This window comes from Petromyzon marinus, chromosome 28 (genome assembly GCF_048934315.1).
Source record: "Petromyzon marinus isolate PM22_M1 ecotype Great Lakes invasive population chromosome 28, UKy_Petmar_22M1.pri1.0, whole genome shotgun sequence".
In the NCBI taxonomy this organism is placed as follows: Eukaryota; Metazoa; Chordata; class Hyperoartia; order Petromyzontiformes; family Petromyzontidae; genus Petromyzon; species Petromyzon marinus.
Window position 1 is genome coordinate 11379207 of NC_133694.1, and position 13281 is coordinate 11392487.

Consider the following 13281-nt stretch of genomic DNA (forward strand, 5'->3'; position numbering starts at 1 on the left):
TATCCACCCGATGGCAAGTCACAACATTTTATGGATTGCAAGACATTTTATTTAAACCTTCAAATCGCAAACGTGAACTAAGCCCCGTTGTGACGGCGTGAGGCTCGCATCAACATATGGACAAGTGTCAGGACATCGTCACCTTAATGAGGTTTAAATCACCGTCACTGACACGTGTCTTGTATGTAAGGGGGCATCGGCATCAACACACGTTGGGTCGTACGTAGGCATGTAATGAATGATTCGTCCTTTACAATGGAATCTTACCTTCAAGATACATCCATTGAATCGTATATATGTAACAAAGCAGTATTTACTATTCATGCAAATCAAATGCGAGTTATTTTTAGGCTAATGGAACTAATGATACAATGCTGAACAGCATGAGGCTGCAATTCGGGCAGAACAAACGAGACAGTACAACTGGAATCATACACAATCGATTCTTAAATGGAAACCTTGCGCAAATCGCGATGCTTCATATAATACTATTAAACAAACGACTCGATTTTTATTTTAACAGGTAAGGCCCACTGAGCTATGTAGCTCTTTGTCAGAAGCAACCTGGCCACAAATGATAGCTCATCGGCGTGGCCTATATGGAAATGTATAGCAGGCAAATAATCTAAACACGTGATGTTGATTCTAAACGTGGAGGGAGAAACCGGAGGACCCGGAGAACAATCCACGCGACCGCGAGGAGAACATGCCAACTCCAAATATACACGCGTCAGGATCTGGATCGAAGCCACGACCTCACCTTGGCGATGATTTTGGAAAGGAGGTCAAAGGCACCGCGACGCTGTGTGGTGGGCAAATGTTCCGGGCCCGATTGTGAGAGTATACTGTTGGATATAACGATATTGCCCAGGTGCAGTAGAATACGCGTCTTGTACAATATATGCATGACGGGAGATGTAGGCGCTGGTGGGAGGGGAGCGTAAGGCGAATGTTTGGTGTGTGGGCACATCGGGGGGTGTAGGGATCGACCGACGTTGGAGCGGGACCCAGCGGTCATCAACCAGGGAGGAGACCTGAAGCCCTGAAACTAGCAGTAGCTATACCGGACCAGATGGAAGGAAACTGGTCAGGCATTCGGGGGGGGGTGCGGGGCATCAACAGCATATGGCATGATGACCTCTTGACCTTTAAACGTGTTCATGTCAAGTAGGTTTGGGTCGGGTCACGTGCGTACGAACAGTCGTGTTCTATAATGCAGGCGTTGCGTTCCTAAAAAACACCGCGTTATGGAAAAATCACGTCACAATAAATAATGTATAAAGCAGAGTCTGCGAAAACTCGTGAGATGCGTAACGCAGGCTGAACAAAGAGCGATGCGCGTGGGTAGCATCTAGAAGCATCCAGCAGCATCCCAATGACTCGTGCGACGCTACGCCGAGGCAGCCGTGCGACCGCTGATTCCTCCGTGCGCAACGTAGTTCCGTTCGCTCGTTCGCATTATACCCAATTCGCATCCGCGTCATAAAAAAATGCGTTCCCCGATAACATTCATCGCGTTCTATCCAAGTCGCGTCGTGAAAACAACACGCGGCGCTATCTGAGAACAGACTGTATGAATAAGTCGGGAGCGAGCATGCAGTTGTTAACGAACGGGACCTCTCGAGAATGGGGGACGACGCCTTAACGCGCAGAACCTCCCTCTCCCCCCCGCTCCCCCGCTTCCAGCCTTGCAGAGGCCGCCACAGTACCCATGTCCTCAAGCGGGGTCGGCTAACCCCTCTGAGCATCGATGCGTGCGGCGTGTGTGAGCCCTTTGGCGTTGAGGCTGCGTGAGTGAAAGACGGACAATCAGGAGGAGGAGTCTCGCATGGCCGTGCGGCTGCGGATGATGCCCAAGAGGGAGAAGAGTCCGGCCACGGTGGCCACCAGCCCCACGGCGCCCATGGCGTGCGACACCTGCCACGAGCGTTCCAGCGTTAAGCAGGTGGACGGATGACCCCACAAACTCACCGATTCGCTCGCTTACCGGCGGCGGTCGGGCACCTCCACATCACTCATCTTGTTGCTCCTCGTGTGGTCACTGTTCCTGTGACTTTCACTTATTGATTTCTCCACCCACGCTGACGACTTGTTGGTCGACTTATTGTTTTTTTTGTCTCATCCGTACTGCTGCTCAAACTCCGTACCGCAGGTTTAAAACAACACACCCACTCACGGACCCACTCACCATACCGCAGGCCACAATACTTATTGTTCCACTTCTACCGTCGCACTGATCTGCTCTCAGGTTCCTATAGCCTTGCGCAACCCAAGAAACGACTCTGATTCATTACAACTTCAGTCGTGCCGATTGCTGCGAGCTGTTTTGTCATTTTCGGTCTCGGCTCGCCAATCGTGAACACGATGAAGCCGGAACAAGAGGGGGGCCCCCCTCCTGGCAAGCCGCTTCGCAAACACCGACACTGACCTCGTCTTATCAAAGCCTCGTGCCAAGAACGACGTCTCAAGGCTTCAACGCCCGCCGGGAAGAGCCCGCTGCTCAAGCCAATCACTCGCAGAGCCGCCGCGCTTCACCGTCGCTAATGAACTCGCTTTCCCCGCGAGGCGAATCTTCGTGCAAAACGTACGGGAAGTCACTGGGAGGCCGATTTTGGCGAGGCAGTCTTTTTGTTTTGTTGTTTTCACGTTTCTCCCCATCTGGTTTGATTTACCTCCACAGGCTCCTGCGGATTTTTTTGCAATCCCCCTGCCGTCGCACGTGACGTACGTTACGGAATGTATGCTGAACTTTCTTTCGCACCGTACGTAGCCAATTGTGCTTATTGGAGGTGCCAACCGTGCTAATGGTTGGTTATTTGGGTGGGTGGCTGGTTGGTTAGATGTATGGCTGGGTGGGTGGCTGACTGCTTGGTTGGCTAGGTGGCTAGCTGGGTGATTGGTTGGGTAGGTGGCTGGCTGGTTAAGTGGCTGGCTGGCTAGTTGGGTAGGTGGCTGACTGGTTGTTTGGCTCGGTGGCTGATTGGTTGGGTAGGTGGCTGGCTGGTTTAGTGGCTGTCTGGCTGGTTGGGAAGGTGGCTGACTGGTTGGTTGGCTACGTGACTAGCTGGGTGATTGGATGGGTAGGTGGCTGTTTGGTTGAGTGGCTGGCTGGCTGGGTAGGTGGCTGACTGGTTGGTTGGCTAGATGGCTAGCTGGGTGATTGGTTGGGTAGGTGGCTGGTTTGTTGAATGAGTGGCTGGCTGGTTGGGTAGGTGGCTGACTGGGTGATTGGCTAGGTGACTAGCTGGGTGATTGGTTGGGTCGGTGGCTGCCTGGTTTAGTTGCTGTCTGGCTGGGTAGGTGGCTGACTGTTTGGTTGGGTAGGTGGCTAGCTGGGTGATTGCTTGGGTAGGTGGCTGCCTGGTTTAGTGGCTGGCTAGCTGGGTGGTTGGGTAGGTGCCTGGCCAGCCAGACGGCCGGCCCCACCCCACCCCACCCTGTTGTCCACGTCGCACCCCCCCCCCCCCACCCCGAGCGGCCTCACCTGGTCCGACACGGCCTCCCCGTAGCGCAGCAGCGTCACGAAGTGCTCGCAGTTGCTGCCCAGGAGGTCGTAGGAGACGTCGCGGCCGACGAGGCTCCGCGCCCGCCGCACGATCTCGGCCGCAGGCAGCGGCGCGTGCCGGTCGTCGTACTTGTTGTTGACGCGGAACGCGTCAGGCCCCACCGCGTCGGCGAGGCACTGCAGCCGCACGACGGCGCGCCGGGACAGCACCGACTTGGCGCTCGCCGAGCAGGCCGGCGCGCCCGAGTCTTGCGGCACGGAATTCGCCGTCGAGGAACGGTGAGACCCACACAATAAAAGTTAATTACCTTTTTTTTGGGGCGGATTTACGTGGCAATTTAATGCACGTTTTTGGAGGCGCCTTGCGTCACGCCTCTTAGCGATACAGTCTGTTCTCCTGTAACGCCGCGTGTTTCCATAACGCGAATTGGATATGACGCGATTAACGTTTTAGGGGACACGTTTTTGTTATAACGCAGATGGGAATTGGATATAACGCGATTGAGTTAACAGAACTACGTCTCAGCGCGAATAGGCTGCTTCGGCGTAGCATCGCACAAGGCATTGGGATGCTGCTGGATGCTTCTAGATGCTACCCACGTGCCTCAGTCTTTGTTTAGCCTGCGTTACGCACCATAACGCTGCTTTCTTCAGGAACGCAGCTACCGCGTTGTAGGAGAACAGACTGGAATTACAGCTGTGCCTGTGTGGCACAACATCAGAATCAAAATATACTGTAGGAATCCGATGACCTATAAAGCTCTTTTTCACAGATGTCAAAGATGACGAAGCACCGACCTGCAAGTGGGCATCAGTCTGTCGGTGATGGGCGAATGTTGCTTTTGGTTATTTTTCAAATTTGACAAATTCGGACCATGACACCGACCTGCACGGCCTACTCTTAATGTTGTTTCTTTCTGATAACATCACGGAGATCTTTAACGTCCACTGTGACGCAGGCGACGCACGTTCATACGGTCAATACACCCGCAGTGTGAATCCATATGCATGGTTTACGTAACACGTTCCAGCATGCCCACGTGTGCCGCTGCACGGGAGGTGATGTGCGAGGCTTTGTGACATCAATGGCATCATCAGCCGCATCACGCTGGGCATGGCACATAGGGGGTTTCTTGGTTTTGTGCGTTTAGAGTATCCGGCTGCTATCAATGTCCACGTGATAAGCCACTTCGTTGAGCTATCATTTGTGGCAAGGTTGCTTCTAAAAAAGAGCTATACAGCTCAGTGGGCTTTACCTAGCAAAATAAAAAAAATAGTTTAGTTTTAATAGTTTTTAGTTTCAGTACAGTTTTATTTTGCTGTTAAATCTCGATTGAAAACTCATTCATTTAGAAATGCTTTTGTGTGTTTAGTGTATATCTAATTCCCAAGGTACATGTAACTCATGCAAATGAGATTATCCCTGGCCTCTCTGGGTCCTCATCCGGTCGACACAAAAATGAACGAGCCGTAGCGAGTACACGGACCAAAAGGGACAGCGCGTGGCGTGTCGGCGACGTATTTCGCTCACCGTGCGGCACGATGTTGACTACCAGCTCCTCGCCCAGGTAGAGGGCCCAGTGCTGGTAGGCGGCGCGGAAGATCTCGATGAGGTCGCCCGGCCGGGGTGGGTCCCCGGAGGGCGCGACCGGCTCCAGCGCGAACATCGACGATCGACCCCTCGCTCGATCGCTGACGAAGGGGACGGTCGGAGGGGGGCGGCGGGGTGGTGAGGAGGGGGGAGGAGGGTTTCTCGTGTGGTGGGCGGCAGGGAGCGGCGACAACAGCGAGCGGGAGAGAGCCAGGGCGGCGGGGAAAGCCTTCTCCCCATGCCGGCAAAATTCAGTGAATCTGCCTCTCGAAAGTCTTCCCTCCGCCATAGAAGGAACACTGCCATCGAAGGTCGACGGGCAGTGGTTCTTCATTTGCAAGGCCCGCAGGCCACTGGCGGCCCCTGGTGGCCTTTAGTGCGGCGCCTGACCGCGAGGTGATTCATGATCATGGTTGGCTGCGGAACGGTGCGAAAGAAGTTCTCTGGAGCTGTAAATCACTTATTATTATTATTTCGTATGGCTGATGTCGATGCAGAGACAACGACTACAATTTCACATCCAGGGTGGCGAAGCCCGGACAGCCACGTCAGGAGCAGCGCGGAGTGTTTCGCTGTGCTGATGTCTCCTTCGTGTTTGTAGATCGAGGCACTGCGTCGTTATGCGTTGTTACGCTCTGTTCTGAATGACCGCGGCCGCACATTGGAGAGTTTTAATCTTCCATTTGCGCATCGGCCGATAAATATAATAAACACAATCATGAGCTGTTCGTTTGATTTTTTTATCCGTGTTGTGCTTTATGAGCCTATAAAAGCCTCGAACGTGAAGCTCATACAAGGCAATGAATGAAACGTGATGCCTTGTCGACAGCGATCGACAACTCCCTCATTTGCCGGAATCTCGCCGGGAATGGACCCCATGGTTTCCGAGATCTCGGAAGCCAAGCGGGGCTGAGCCTGGATAGCGCTTAGATGGAGCGACCACTATGCGCGAAACAGGTGCCACAGGCTCCTGCTGCTCCTGCTGCTGCGGGACTACGTTGTCAACGGAGCGCAGTGCGGCAAAATCCAGTGTTGCACTGCACTCCACCCAATCTCTACGCTCCCAGCCTTGACCAAATCGGGGTCGTTGGAGGCCACCTGCACGGCCGCGTCGTGGCCAGCAGAGGGCGGCGCGCTCGAAAAGCATTCGTTGTGCTGCACTTCTACGCTCCCACGCGTCGGTTTTCTTCCCGCCATCACAAAACCCCGCGCGGACGAACGCCCGTGACCCACGCACGTGCCGTGGTTGGGCCCTCCATCCGGCGGCGGGTTGACGCCAAAAGGGGCCAGTGCAGCGTAAGCGCGGGTCCCGCGCTGCATTCAAAAGCCCCGTGTTGTTCTCGGCATGTTCAATGCAAAGTGCCGCGCGAGCGCTTTCGTGGCCGGAGATCGCCACCCGCCTCCGTGATGATGACCCAGCAGCGTTCCAGCGGATTCCAGCGACAACAGCAACAACAGAGAGCTAGTGGTGGTGGTGGTGGTTGTGCTAACTGATGCCGCTCACCGTACACTGCACGGAAGTGTTGCTGCCTGCCTGCCTGCTGCCTGCCACAGTCGCTGGGTCATAGAGACCGTTCTGAAACCGTTATCTCGAACTTGGAGGTTTAACAATCACGGCCACGTGTTGTGTCACAAATCTCTCACCCCAACCGAGTCCACCCGCAACGCTGCGACTCCCCCCCCCCCTCGACGGAAAGTCCTGCGAATGGAGGAAAAGAGTCGCCCCCACACCCCCCCCTCTCCCAATTTAAACGAGGACGACGGCGATAATTCCCCCTTCGCCGTCGTCGCTTGCAAGTCTCGCAAGCCCCGTTCCGGAACCCGTGCGCTTAACCTTCGACAATACGAAATACAACCCCGGTGGAGCCTGGGGGGCTGATAGGAGTTCAAAAGAACTCACGGACACCGAGTTGTGAAGGAGCCGGACGCAGAAGATATTCCACGAAGCTGCTCACGGTCCACCCTAAACCACATCCACTGCACAAACCATGTCAGGTGCGGATACCTGATGCACAAATGGGAAATAAAAAAAACTCCCCGGTAGGAGTGTGCCACTGTAGTCATCCGGAACACACCGTAACAACATATACACGTACATTTCGATGTAAAGCTTTCGTGACTGCAAGGATTCATCTTCTTTGGTTCTTTCGGTAAAGTCACCGCGTAGAATGAGAATAAAATAATAAAATAAAATAAGACAATACAATTCTCACGACGTTTCGGCCACAACACAAGTAGCCTTCTTCAGGTTAACATATACACGATTTGAAGTTTTCGTGACTGCAAGGATCCATACTCTTTGGTTCTTTCGGTAAAGTCACGTGGTGGGTATAAAATAAATTACATTAAAATTAACATTAAATCACGACGTTTCGATTGCAACACCTGATGATGATTGCTTGTGTTGCAATCGAAACGTCGTGATTTAATGTATTTTATTTTATACCTAGGTGACTTTACCGAAAAAAACAAAGGCAACGCATAAACGACGCAATGCCCCACAAATACTGAAGGAGACATCATCACAGCGATGCACTCCGCTCTACTCCTGATGCGGTTATCTGCTGGCTCATTCGACCACCTGAATGTGAAACTGTGGGTCGTCGTCTTTGCATCTGCACCAGCAGCCGTACGAAAGAAGAAGACTCCCCCCCACACGTCCCAACCCCGACTGTGACGTGAACCCGTCCAGGTTTCACTTCTTTCACAACAATCTCTCGCCGTAAATCCCATACGACTTTTGTGAAAGAATAACACGCCGTGTGTATATATGCGTGTAACGCATTGATGCGAATGAGGAAGCATTTTTTTTATATATACCGTACATATAAATTATAGATAAGATTCTGTGGCCATGGAACCCAAACTATGACCCATATCGTTAACTCACTGTAGTTTAACACGTAGGCTCTCGTGACCAATATCATACATTATATAGGTTTGTTTTTGAGTGAGATCGCGTCAATATATACGTGTCGTTAAACCCGCCACCACCCGACGCAGCCAATCAGTACGGTGTGTCACGTAAACAGAACGTGCCAATTCGTTACTAGTACAGCATTCCGGTGTGTTATTATAACCCCATTTTAAAATACACAATGGACAGGAAGGATAAGATCAAATGGTTCGCATAATGCGCATGCATAATGTACGTTGACTCATTAACCCTCTCCCCCCCCCCCCCCCCCCACATTGTGCAAGAGCGCAGAAGGGTGGTCACCACATCTACGCCTCGATATAAGGAACGAAACAGTAAGACTTCTCCACAAATCTGGCTGTCGCCTGATGAAGCTAGTTGTAATTACTGGCGAAACGTCGTACTCAGTTTGTAAATATTGTGGCTTGGCTCTCCAACACACCGGTGTGCTGTACTAGTGAATAATTGGCCACGTTCTGTGTACGTGACCACCCTTACTAGTTGGCTGTGTCGGGTGGTGGCGGGTTTTAACGACACATTTATTTATTTACGCGATCTAACCCAAAACAAACCTCATAAACCCACTGTCGTCTGCGCACCTTCACCGGGTGAGGAAAAGCAAAACTCCACTCTCTCTCTCTCGTGAAGAGATCTCGTGGCGAGTAGCAGACCTCCACATTGGCATTTCGAACATTTCGCCGCTTGCCATCGTACGCAAGAAAAGAACCACTTTGTCCACCCTCCACCAAACCCCAAGCATCGTTTTCAGTCAACCGAGGTCTATTGACAAAACTGTGCGGTTAACTGCAAAACATTTGTTTTAACGCAATACGGATACCAGATGGCGATACAAAGCAATTCCTGTCACCCAGAACAGATGCGTGCCAATACCCGGAATGTCCGGGTCAAACCCAGACCAGTGGCAACTCCAATTGTCGTGGCCTTCATCCAGCAGTGGATTTGTCCAAGGGCCGTATTACGTGTATGTAAGTACACAACAACTCACCAGTCAGGGCTGTAGTGCTGGGGCTATCACGCCACGCGCAGTGGACAGGACCATGCCCCTCTGCCACTCTCTCTCTCTCTCTGCCCGGGTCCCGGGTCCCGAATGCCACACGGGGGGCTCGCGACCACTGATGTGAAGCGCGCAATCGCGCAGTGAAAAACGTCGCATTGTTTACTCGGGGTTAGTGGTGGTGGTGGTGGGGGAGGAAGACCTGCCGAGTCAGCTCCACCGAGGCGGGGATCCTCTGACTCGCCGGCCGGAGAGAGTGAGCAGCCATGCTCGATCCCTCTCCTGCGCGCAACACGAGCGGTGTGCTGAGCCAGTGGTGGTGGTTGTAGATGGTTGAGTTTCAGTGTTCTTCACTACTTTTCAGATGGGAGGGGGGGGACTTTCGCCGATGAGACATCGTCACTGTGAGGGCCGCCGCCATACCGACTGCGAGGGGTGTTTGTCACCATTCGTGCATTGTGGGGGGGGGGGGGGCTAAAGGTCACCAGGGGCCGCCAGTGGAGCGCTGAAGTGGTGTATGGGGAGCGGTGGTGGAGTGGTTAGCGCTACGAACCCGTGCGGCCAGAGTTCGATTCCCACCAACGGCCAACACCGGTGATGATTATCTAAACCGGTCCTTGGACCTCCCCTAGATCGACTCAGTCACAAATGAGTACCTGGTGTGGTGTGTAGTAAACATCACCACTAGGGAGACAAAGGCGGCCGGGCGTGGTGCTGGCCACCCACCCCCTCGTGTGCAGTGCCGGCTTCCAAAGGTGCTCGCTAACAGCACTTGCCCCTAAAGTCTGTTAAGGCTATACGGTGGATCCTTGTCTTTGCATTTTTGAATTGTGGTTGTGGCGGGTGGTGATAGTGGTGGTTGGTGGTGGCGGTGGTATTGATGGTGGTAGGTGATGGTAGTGGGTGGTGGCAGATAGTGGTTACGGGTAGTGGTTGTGGCGGGTGGTGGTGGCGGGTGGTGGAGGCGCTGCTGTCTGATAGCAGAGCCTCAACCAGCCCTGAGCAACCGAATAGGAACTCCTGGACACCGAGGGAAACCCCGGGATATCTCACAAAGCACAACGCTGTACGCGGTTTTGCAACTTTAAATTATTTTCCCGCAATGCCACAGCTGGGAGCATTGCGATTAGCACGGTTGGCTACTTACGGTGCGAAAGAAGTTCAACATACATACATACGAGTTACCGCTGAATTAGCAAACACGTCCGCCCTATGTACAATATATATTAGTATACATGGGCACCACGTTGGCGAGATGTTAACTACCTTGCCCGGTATACAGGAAATCGTGGGTCCGATCGCGACCCTAACGCCTGCTGCTGTATATTTGGAGTATACATGTGTCTCTTTCATCATCATAGTGACTGTGAGATGTTAACTACCTTGCCTGGTATACAGGAAATCGTGGGTTCAATCGCAACCCTGACGCCTGCTGCTGTATATTTGGAGTTTACATGTGTCTCTTTCTCCCCGTGGTCGCGTGGATTTTTCTCCGGGCCCTCTGGGTTTTCCCCCTCCACATTCAGAAACACGCGTTCAGAGCATTTGCCTGCAATCAATTTCCCCATAATAAGCCACTTCGCTGAGCCATCATTTGTGGCCAGGTCGCTTCTGAAAAAGAGCTGTACAGTACAGCTAAGTGGGCATTTTTTTTACGCAGCCGTGACATGCCGCACACGTGTATATTACTATACGGGCACGGCACCGAGATCTTGCTTATCAACGCGACCCCTGATTTCTGCCACAGGGGCTGAGATTTCCACAATTGGCCCGACGCCGGGTACACCCCGTTGCCTTTCTCACGCGTGGACCGGGCCGGCATCGCGCGACGGGAGATCACGGCGACGTGAACCTTCCAAATGGCAACCGCGTGGAAGGCGCAGCAATAGCTGGGCGGTGTCGGCGACGGCTACGATGCTGCACGTGGCGGCCTGTAACCCAGCACCTGTGGCTGTAGCAGCGAGGATTAGCGGATCACCATACACCCGCGTTGTGAAACTCCCTTCCCGTGGGCGTCGAGGTTTCGTACCTCTGCCTCGCGAACAAGAAGGCAGTACGGCAAGTGGACTAATCGCCGTCTGTGTATTCCAGCTCTACGGGGATAGAGTGTTGGCCCCTCTCGCACGCGTGGGGGTTTTCTCCGGGTGCTCCGGTTTTGTCCCACTTGTATAAACTCAGCGTGGCAGGACCCTCTTAAAAAAAGTCCTACGACTTCGTATGCCTTTCCACCCACACGATCCTCCTGAAAAGAGTCTTGAGACTCGGTGAGGCTTTCCTGGGTAAAACAAGCGTAGAAATAATAATAAAAACATACTTTGGCTTCATATAAGCGATGAGCAACGCCGATTACAATGGCTGGTCCAATGTACAAGACCTCGCCTGCGGAATGACATCCTGGGCCAGTGCCACCGCCAGCGTGTTCTAGCACGCGCACAAGCGGCGCCCTGCATTATACATGAAGAGCCATGCATTTTATTCACACGCTGCTGTCACGGGACCCCCTTCCACTAAGAGGTAAGAAGAGCCGCTTTGTGATTAGTTCATGGCGTATGTATCACGTGTAATCGTGGTGCAAGCAGTCGAAAGGCCGTGCCGAGGGGGTAAGTCGGTAAAGCTGAAACAATAAATATATAAAACAATATTTTTTATTAATTTATTGTTTCCCTTCTACGTGACTATACCGAAAGAACCAAGAATATGAATCCCTGCAGTCACGAAAGCGTTAAGTCTTCACAACGTGTTTATTTTTTTCTTACAAACCCCCCCCCCCCCCCCCAACAATTTACAAATGAAGAGCTACAGCTTGCAAATTCTCTTAAAATGTTACCTTTTACAGTCTCATATGCCTAAAAATGTATATTACAGTCTTGACAAACTTTTGAGTGGTTGAATTTGTTGACGAAAATAGACCGCGTGTGTGGCCATGAACTTGAGCTCGATGCATCCAACCATCTATTAAATACTTAATTCCTCATCTTAATGCTTGTCACCAGCCACTGTCTCAAAATTATCTCATTCTAATACTAATGCAGCACAGCAGCAGTTTCTGTAAAATGTTGGGTCCTAAAGCGTGCCCTATGCTGGATCAGCATCTCATTCACGACTGGCTCCTGTCCTTACCTTTGCAATACATTTCAATATATTTTTTTTACATTTTAAAAACTGTTTTAGTTAAATCGGGAGTTTGGCTCAGCCAATCGTCCTTCCAAAGTGTAAAAACAAACAGCACCACTTCTGCGAACAGTTAACAGTGGTCATCTAATGCAGTCAATGGATCCCACCATGGGAATGTGGAATTTCCAACACTGGCCCAGGGCTGCCAATTATGGAGATGGGTGCTGTCCCAATGCTTGAGCATGGAGACACTTTAAAGACTTTCACCACAGCTTTAAAAACATCCTCATAACCTGTCGTGACGTGCCCACGTGGCATCCTGCCTTTGCCTCTACTGTCAGTCGGTACATGGTGGCTGACGTTAAGTATGGATAAACGCCCGCTACTTCCCATCTCTGGCCATGGCGATCGACACTTCCTGCAGACCTACATTCTTCCCTTGCAAGTTCCTGCTTGTTGAGGCAGTCACTGCATCTCTAGCATGGGCAGACTCTACTTCTTGATCCTTCCAGATGGCAGTGCAAGACCATTGATCGATGGGCGCCGCGGTGGCAGAATGTTAACTATCTTGCCTGGTATACAGGTCGTGGGTTCGAACCTGACGCCTGTATATTTGGAGTTTGCATGTCTCTCTCCCCATGGTCACATGGATTTTTCTCCGGGTTTTTCCCTCCACATTTAGAATATGCATTTCGAGTTTTTGGCTGCTATACATTTCCACCTGATGAGCTACTTCGTTGAGCTATCATTTGTGGCCAGGTTGCATCTTAAAAAAAGAGCTACATGGCTCAGTGGGCCTGAGCTATAAACCAAAGAATGTTTCCTTACCTGTGGCAAATTCGTGAGAGCCCCCTTTCATTTTTCTTGTTCGCATTCAGTATCGGGGGAAAAACAGAGCCACCTCCAAAACGTGACATTCACAGCCGTAAACCAGGAGTGGTCGAAACGTGGGGTTTCCACCTTTCGGCACAGGACAACCCCGCGCTCATTTGTGTTGGGAACCGTTATGTTGTTTTGACCTCGTCTAGAATTAGGCTGAATCGAGTTGACAAGGAGAGCAGATGCTCAAAAAAAACATGTCCCACACAACCGATCCGTCATTGCACAACAGCTCACAACGGATGACGACACCAACCAGC

The 13281-nt window shown here is 52.0% G+C and overlaps 1 protein-coding gene across 1 annotated transcript; it reads right to left on the reverse strand.

Moving 5' to 3' along the window:
- Positions 1-41: 41 nt before the first annotated feature.
- Positions 42-11510, reverse strand: LOC116947021 (phospholipase A and acyltransferase 1-like). The gene is made up of 4 exons (XM_076070327.1): positions 9020-11510; positions 5037-5197; positions 3485-3753; positions 42-1917 (listed from the first exon to the last, which is right to left on the reverse strand). The coding sequence occupies exons 2-4, from the start codon at positions 5170-5172 to the stop codon at positions 1810-1812; spliced, it is 513 nt and encodes a 170-aa protein (XP_075926442.1). The 5' UTR covers positions 5173-5197; positions 9020-11510; the 3' UTR covers positions 42-1809.
- Between the last annotated feature and the right edge of the window lie 1771 nt (positions 11511-13281).

Excerpts from the sequence above, each read along its gene's own strand:
- LOC116947021 (XM_076070327.1), bottom strand. The coding sequence starts at position 5,172 with ATGTTCGCGCTGGAGCCGGTCGCGCCCTCCGGGGACCCACCCCGGCCG. Across the intron at positions 3,754-5,036 it reads AGTCAACATCGTGCCGCACG|ACTCGGGCGCGCCGGCCTGC; the intron begins GTGAGCGAAATA and ends CCGTGCCGCAAG. Across the intron at positions 1,918-3,484 it reads GGGAGGCCGTGTCGGACCAG|GTGTCGCACGCCATGGGCGC; the intron begins GTGAGGCCGCTC and ends CGCTCGTGGCAG.